The 8,790-nt window shown below is 41.7% G+C and overlaps 1 protein-coding gene across 1 annotated transcript in view; it reads right to left on the reverse strand.

Annotated features, from left to right (window-relative positions):
• Nucleotides 1-624: 624 nt before the first annotated feature.
• Nucleotides 625-8,790, reverse strand: part of GLDC (glycine decarboxylase) — a 108,181-nt gene continuing 100,015 nt past the window's right edge. Inside the window, exons 22-25 of the mRNA XM_024126926.3 lie at nt 7,343-7,438; nt 4,184-4,356; nt 2,512-2,592; nt 625-1,965 (exon numbers count right to left, since the gene is read on the reverse strand). Coding sequence (XP_023982694.1) covers nt 1,822-1,965; nt 2,512-2,592; nt 4,184-4,356; nt 7,343-7,438 — 494 coding nt within the window. The 3' untranslated portion in view covers nt 625-1,821. The remainder of the gene's footprint in view (nt 1,966-2,511; nt 2,593-4,183; nt 4,357-7,342; nt 7,439-8,790) is intronic.

Consider the following 8,790-nt stretch of genomic DNA (forward strand, 5'->3'; position numbering starts at 1 on the left):
CTCTGATGGTTTGTTTACACATGCTTGTCCTTCCTCAGAAGGGGCTACTCCATTCCCTGATGGTCAGTCTGTGTTGAGAGCCTGGTTTCCAGCTCAGGAAGGGCAGAGTCTCCAGGTGTGTGGTGACCATGGAAGTGTGGTACCCAGTTTACACCAGTAGGAACTGGAGTTGTTCAGCCTGGGTTCAAATTCTGGCTGTTCTTTCTCATCAGCTGTGTGACCTTGGGCATCTCTCCATACCTTCCCCCTTGTGTAAAAGTGGAATGTTGTGAGGCTCCAATGAAATAATAAACACTTAGAATAGTACCTGAGAAGTACTCAACAGATATTAATCATTTAATTATTATGTAAAAAAGGAACCATGGATCCCATCACTTCGCTACTGCTTAGTTAGGCTGAAATGAACAGTTCTACAAACTTTTAAGTGTGAGAATGAGTAGACCGCTTGCAGAGCATTCAATAGAGCACGCAGACCTTTCGTCCAGGTCACTATAACAGCTTGAATAATGGTTGGTTGAGTAACAAACAAGGAACCAAGTAGTCAGGGTTAGAGCAGATGCTGAATAACTTTTGGGGAAGAACATATGAAGCATTTGCTATTTCTAGGGAAAAGTTATTTGTGGCAGGCGTGCTAGTTGCCTACCTGAAATTCATTCTTCTCCTTTTCTTCAATTAACAAACTTCTGGTTTTCTTTGGGGCAGTAACATGCCCAGGTAAAAGACCTTCTCATACTCCCTTGCAGCTAGGAGTGGCAATCTGAACCAAGCCTGGCCAGTTAAAAGTAAGCAGAAGTTACTGGGTGGAACCTCTGGGAAAGCATTTCAAAAGCAGCTGACTTGGATGGAATCTGCCTTTTGTTTTTCCTCCTTTTTCCTGCCTAGAATGGGTATGTGATGCCCGGGTATGCAGTAGCCATCTTAAGACCGTGAGGATGAAGACTATATGCAAAGGAGGCAGAACAGGAAAACTGAACTACCCCTTGGCTTATTACCTCTGGACTTACTGTTAAATGAGAAAAAATGAACTGCTATTTAATTAAACTGCTGTGGTGGTTTTTCAGTTATATGCAGCCAAATACAATTCTAGCAGAAAGGGCTAAAGTGGCATTCACCGCTAACCGAGACAGACATACAAGCTGTTTCTTTAGCCAAAGACACGACTAATGTAACGGTTCTACTGGGTTGGGTATTCTTATTACCCTTCAAACTCCTCTGAAACTAGGGTACATGGGAGTTAACATTGGAAAGTGGACCAAGAAGGCATTCTTCAAATTGCAATGCTTTTATTAGAATATTATTAATTGCAGATTTTTTAAAAACTACACACATGGAAAAAGGAGAACACTCAGAAATACTATTACAGATTAGGCAAATTAGTAGGAGGAAAACGATTTCTTCAGTGTATACAAAATGTAAACATTTGCCCTGGGATTTCCCACAGATGGCACAGTCCACAAGGACTTATTTGGAATAAAAATATGTCTATCGGATCTCCAGTATAGTCTCTATACTGCAAACTTGCTACATTGAAGCTAAAGTTACTAGCACACCCCAAATTTTCTACGCAAAAAACTAAGTGGTCCCAATCAAGGCAACTCATCAGCTGCTACATATGAAAGCAGAGGCACCAAAGCAAATCAATCTTCCAACAATGAGCTTCCACTCACTATGCGAATTATATTTACATTTACCTTGAGAGAGATTACAAAAATATACACAGTATATAAAACCCCTACTTGAGTCTGTGGTGGAAAGTGAAACATTTCTTTATCAGGTGCTCCAAAGCCATTAAATCAGTCACTTGAACTTAGGGAGAGAAGACTAAGAAGAGGCCCTCTTCTGTTCAGAAAATGGGGATTCGTAAACATCCATGGGTGGGCAGGTACAAACCAGGTGCTGATCTCCATAGATGTCATCAATCCGGGCAGTGGTTGGCCAGAATTTGTTTTCTGGTTTCACGAAGGGCTGCAAGGGACAAAAGACGGAAATCTTCCGGGATATTCTGAGAGGTTTCTCTTGGTGGGGAAGAGGAAACTGCAATGATATTCCCACGGCCTGAGGTACCATTAGCCCAACAAGTACTCAAAAAGTATAAAAAGCTAAAATCCAACCTCCTCCATTACTGTCCATCCGAATCCCCCTGTCCCTACTCTGCCGAGCATACCGCGGAGCACCTTCACCTAAGAATCAAAGGGGAGAAAGACTGCATTTGGGGCCATCTCTCTGTTGGATGATGGTAGAAAACATCGATCCACTTGACAGGGACTCCCGTTTGGTCTTCCTGCACTGTGCACCCTGAGGATTCCCAGGCCCCTGGTTGGCATTCTGACTCTGACCTCAGAGCTCTGAAAGCCAATTCCTGTGTTCTGCATTGTTCTGCAAAGGTGTCCTACATGTGGTCACTATGGTGAGGAGACAGCAAGAGTGGGAGCCCTTCAGAGCAGGTGATGGCCCCTCATACACACATGAACGTGGACCAGCTGGCACATCCAGTTTCAGAGGAGAACTTACGAGTGGGAATGCTGCCACCTCTCTGGAATATGGCCGATCCCAGTGGGAGGACGTGACGCAGGTCAACGAGTGTGGAGACATCTGAGACAGACATGGATGGGAGAGGGGTCAGAGCAGAACACTGCCTTTTCCTTCCGCACATCACATCAACTAGTGAGGTGATGGAAGCCCATGGACAGAGGGTGGTGGTTTTGTTTCAGTTTGGAGGGAAGGAAATTTTGGTAGGAAAATTTTAACTGTGAAATATTTCAAATATCAGAAAGTTATAGTAATAAAATAAGCACCCAACATAAATCAACATTTTTGTCATATTTCTTAACCTTTTAAAACAAGAAACATTACAGATACAGTTGAAGCTGCCTGCATATCCCCTTTCCATCTTATTGCTGGCCCTCCTCCCCAGCGATAACCACTACCTTGAATTTGGTTGTCACAATTCTCATCATGTTTTTATACTATTACTGCATATATTAATAAACTGCATAGAGCCCAGTTTGGTACACTTTTAAACCTTATATCATCCTGTGAGTATTATCCTCCACTTGCTTTTGTATCTCAGTATTGTATTCTTTAGATGTCTTGCTGTTTTTTTAAAAACTGCCTAAACCCTGAAAGAATCCAGAGAAAAGAGAAATAATAATGAGAGCAAATCATGTTATATTCCGCCACTACCCTGTCAAACTCACACTGAGCACGGTGCTGGCCTTCTCCCGCCAGCCATTGGCCCCAGCACTCCACCTTCAGCTGGGCAGCTCTGGAACTTATCTGAGCTCCCCTGAACATCTCATACTCCTCTGGCTTGAAGCCATAACAACAGAACCACAGCCTTCGAAGTATTCTCAATTCATGGTCCCTCAGCTTAATAATGTCTGGACCTAATAACACAGAACTTAAGAGCTCTGACCAGATATAAAAGGAACATATTTTGGAAGAGGCGAAGTAATGCCTAACAATTTTTTTTCCAGTGTAGGCCATAAACATGGTAAAACATTCAGGCCAAGTACCAATCTGGTGGTCCTAAGAGATAACTACTCCAATAAAAGAATATCTTTATCCAGAGTTTATAAGGTAAATAATCTCAGAAGAGTGCATCAGAGACACAGAATGATAAGACTTCTCCAACTATGTAGGGTCCTTCAGCCTCTGCTCCCTCCTTTGGAAGCCAACTGGGTCCTTGTGGGGTAAATAGCTCCCGCAACCACCAAACGCATACATAAAAGTTAAAACATATCAGAAACAACCACATTCGGGGTTTCCCTGGCGGTCCAGTGGTTAAGACTTTGCCTTCCAATGCAGGTGTTGCAGGTCCCATCCCTGGTCAGGGAGCTAAGATCCCACATGCCTCATGGCCGAAAAACGGAAACATAAAACAGAAGCAATATTGTAACAAATTCAATGAAGACTTTAAAAATGGTCCACATCAAAAAAATCTTAAAAAAAAAAAAAAAAGAAAGAAAAGAAATAACCACATTATACTTGAGTAACCACTGTTGTGTTGATTCAAGAAGATTTAAACTTCCAGGTAATGAACGTATGGTCTGCTCAGAAGAATGGCATTATTCTAGGCAAGAATATCACCTTCCAGTAAGATTTCAGAGGTTGCCAGCACACCATCCAGACACTGTTTTCTACTCTCTGGGATATTTTAGATAAAGTACCAGTGCCTACGTACCTTCAGTGGATTGACCCTAGGGTCGATGCGGCCCTCCTCAATGTCGGCGATTTCCTGCCGAATGCTGATCATGGCATCGCAGAACCTATCCAGCTCTGCCTTGTCTTCCGACTCAGTGGGCTCAATCATGAGAGTGCCTGCCACTGGCCAGGACATGGTAGGGGCATGAAATCCTGCAAAGGAGATGGGGGAACTTGTGTCACTAACTTTGACCTCCCCAATTTGGAAGAAGAGACCCTCCCCATCTTATAGTTTATCCCAAGGAAAATAATCTGATAAATTTGCTACCGTATATATAGGGATTCACTTTAGCACTATTTATGGAAGAAAAGCTTAGGAAATAACCTAACATCCAACAATAGAGGATTGGTTAGGCAAATTTTACTGGGCTTCCATACAATAAATATGCAACCATTCTTAGTATTTAAATGTATATTTGTTAATATTTTTGAATGTTTACCCAACTTAAGTGAAAAAGGGAAGCTACCTAATGATACTCTCATTTCCATTTTTAAAATGACAAAGTATTTATATATACACATTTATATATGTTGTGTATGTGTATATATATATACATACACTTTATATATGTATGTATATTTTATGAGGGAAGCTGCTTTGAAGAATAAATACTAAAATTTTAACAGGATTGTTGCCAGAAAATGAGACTAGGGTTTTTATTTCACTTTGTGTTTTAGAATCTTTTTATAATGTTCATGTATTACTTTCAGTTAAGAGAAATTAAAATATTATAGCCTACCAAAAGTTAAATAATGAGGTAACAAGCATTAAGGAGCCTGGGGTGAGTGTTACTGTCCCTATTTTACAGATGAGGAAACTGAGGCTTGCCCAGGATGTAGAAAGTCTTTGCCTTTACACTGAATACAGGCTGAAGGTATTTCTATGTTTCCAAAAGCTTTCACATGTTAAGATGAATCAACAAGACACATGGTCAAGAGAGAGATTTCCTGGACAAAAGCCAAAAACAACTTTTTCCCAATTCTTACACTTTTTCCTATGAAACTTTAAAAGATGAAGAACAGCTCCCAGGTTGATATTTCTGTCAACTAAGTTGGCCCTGGAGGGCAATGGTTCCCAATTCTGGTGTGCATCATTACACAGAGTGCTTTATAGAGTCATGCCTGCATTCTTTAAGGGATTGTCTTCTCAACATTTTATTATAAAATTGTTCAAATATACCGATAAGTTGAAAGGACTGTAGAGTGAACACCCATACACCTTCTACCTAGAATCTACAATGATGCTGTGTTTGCTTTATCACATATGTAGTCATCTATTCCTATCACATATCTAAGGCATCGTCTTAGTTTTGATGCATTTCCAAGCATGTTGCAGTCATCAGTACACTTCCCCCTAAAACACTTCAGCATGCATATTATTAGCTAGAATTCAGTATCTGTCCCCATATTTTTGTGATAGTTTACTTATTGCGAAATACACAAATCTTAAGTGTACAATTTAATGAATTTTGACAAATGCCTACAACTGTGTCACCCAAATCAGAAAGGGATTTCTTTTTTAAACAACAAGCTGATCTCATTACCCATTAAGTCTGACCTCAATTCCATGTGTGAGCAAATTCAGCCCAGTATTTTCTGCTGTAGTGGTTCCCATATCTGGAACCATCTGAGTTGTCATGGAAACATGGATTCCTGGATTTTAACCCTGATTCAGGAAATCCAAGGTATGAGCCTTTAAAAACTCATATCAGAATCAGGTTAAGTTTGGAAATCTCTGCCGTATGGCAGCATGCCCCACACTCACCAGATAGGACTCATCCATAGAGTGCCTGTAAACACAGATTACTAGGCCTCACCCCTAGTATAATCAGTAATTCTGATTCAGTAGGTGATTTAGACCCAGAATCTGTGCTGTCATTTTCACTGTTGTTTTTTTCACTTAGCCATTCATTCATTCTCTCACTTATTAAGCACCATTGTTCTGAGTGCCTCCTATGTGCCAGGCACCTGGACTATTCTGGGCTTAGGGCAAGCCTAGCCATCACTCTATCAAACATCAAAATATCAAGGTTGTAGATAGAGCAGAACTTGGAAATACTGGGCAGTAACTTCAAATACCACTTCCCTCCTACCTCCATCCCCCACCTTGCTCCCTGCAAATGCTGCTGCAGTCAGATGCGGGATACAGACCACACATCTCAGAAGGGAAGCCTTAACCTGAATCAGCCATCACTCAGCCATTGCCTGGGAAGTTAAATTAAGTCAGGTCACAGGAGCAGCCAACAGGAGATTTTGAGGTAATTGCTAACTTCATTAATGAAAACTGTCTCTGGTTTTCCCATTTATTATCAGTGTAACTCTACATAATAAGATCATTCATTCACGAGAGAAATGAGTCACACATGTGGGACTCCCGTTATGATACGGTAGTAAAACTATTAAATTATTAAAGTTTTTACATTCCTTATTAAAAGAAGTCATTCAAATCATCTTAAAATTCAGATAGGACTCCACATCCATCAAAAGGCAAAGTTCTCCCCAACTTAGCCTTCCTGAGAATTGAAGGTTCTGTGATGTTATTGATAATGTCACTAAGAAAATGTATTTTAATAACGGCTGTGCTGAGTGAACATCCACTAACAACACACAGATAAAAGACTTCACAGAAAATCACATCATCTCTGTGAAAACAAGGTGCACCTATTCCTTCATCTCTATGAGCAGCTGAACAGCTATGCCACGACTGAGGTGGCTATAAAACTCAAATGCCACTCATCTTTCTAACACTCCTACAGGATGCCTGCTTCACTTCCTTCACTTTCACGGACCTCTCTGTCTACCAGGAGTAGGATAGGTGGAAGAATTTACCAGAAACATGGGCAGAGAGCAGCCATCATTTTCTTTGGGATTTTTAACTTTGTTAACTATAAAGTCTTCTTTACCTAGCTGCTGATGGATTCAAGATGCGTGATTTAATATCTTTTGAAGGATGGTACCGATGGAGTCATGGGGAAAGTTTTTTCTCTATCCACAGCCCCCAGATCCCCGTTTAGCCTGTGGATCAGTTTACTCTGGTACCTGCACATTCAGTCTGTGGTCCATAGCCAGCATGGGCAGCTACATGAATGTCAAAAACTCAAGTTCCCCTACAAGGGGTCACTCCCGGGAGACCACTCACCATAATCCTGAAGCCTCTTGGCCACATCGACGGCCTCAATATTTGCAGACTTTTTGAAGGGTCTTGTATCCAAAATAAACTCATGAGCCACATAACCTGTTGAGGAAAATTATTTCAGCTCAAGATTAACTTCAGCTTGTTGTTTTACCCAAGCAAATGAACAAATAAACCAGCTTTTTAATGCATATCGTTGAGGACCAAGAAACCATGGGCATTTGGTAAGCTTATAGTTGACAACAAAGATTTCATCTGCACTTATTACATATGAAAACTGTTAACATGTTGGGCCAATATGTCCAGTCCTCAGTGCTCAACACACCCATGAGCCAGGAGGCTGGTGGGAGGTGGAACAGGAGCTGGAAGACTTGCTGAGATCCCTGGGGATGAGACCATTTCTACTCAAAGGACCTAAAATCTACTTGCAACAGTTAAACATGTCATTATGGGCCTGATCCTTTTATATAAAATATTTCTAGAGTTAAAGGTACATTGACACCCTTTTCAACAACATCGCTCCCAGCATCAAATAACGGTTTCTTCTGTGTGTGTGTGTAAATACATACTAAACAAATATCCATAAGACACAGGATTTTATTTGATTCTTCAAAGGGGCTTTTGAGGTTTTGGTTTCAGGCTTCAGGCTGAGAATTAGAAATAAAGGCTGTCAAACAGCACACCACAAGTGGCAAGGAGCTGATGAGGCTGAAGTCTTGTGGGGGTCAGTTCATTTTGTTCTAATTTGTAAACCAACTGCCTCTCTAGCCTCAGGCTGCCATCTCCCCAGCATGACTTGTTGACCACCCATCCAATATCTAGAATAAACCACGGAGTAAGTCAGCATTTTCTTAAATAGAACAACATTCCGGGGAGCTTCCCAAATTCCATGGCCCACACAACTGATGAATTTCCTTCAAAGAAAGTATCTACTCAGGTGAAAATAACGTACTCCTTCTTAACACGCTATCCTGACCCTCAGCAAACAGTGAATCTACTTACAGATACTTGGAGCAGACGTAACTCCTCAAGCCTGAGAAGAAAAGCTCCAGTCATTAACAGCAGCTGAAGATCTAGTATGTGAACTGCTCTGCTTCTTGTGTGATGAATACATATGAAGGGATTGGCTTCGTTTGAAAACAAAAGTATGAGAACCTGAGACTTTGAATATACTGTCACTGCATATTTTTAAAACAAGCTTTCTAACCGTGATGAGGATTCAATTGTAAGGAGTGTGGTTCAAAAGTAGAAAGGTGGGGCTTCCCTGGTGGCGCAGTGGTTGCGCGTCCGCCTGCCGATGCAGGGGAATCGGATTCGCGCCCCGGTCTGGGAAGATCCCACATGCCGCGGAGCGACTGGGCCCGTGAGCCATGGCCGCTGGGCCTGCGCGTCCGGAGCCTGTGCTCCGCAACGGGAGAGGCCGCAGCAGAGGGAGGCCCGCATACCACCAAAAA

The sequence above is a fragment of the Physeter macrocephalus genome, chromosome 9 (assembly GCF_002837175.3).
Source record: "Physeter macrocephalus isolate SW-GA chromosome 9, ASM283717v5, whole genome shotgun sequence".
Lineage (NCBI taxonomy): Eukaryota > Metazoa > Chordata > Mammalia > Artiodactyla > Physeteridae > Physeter > Physeter macrocephalus.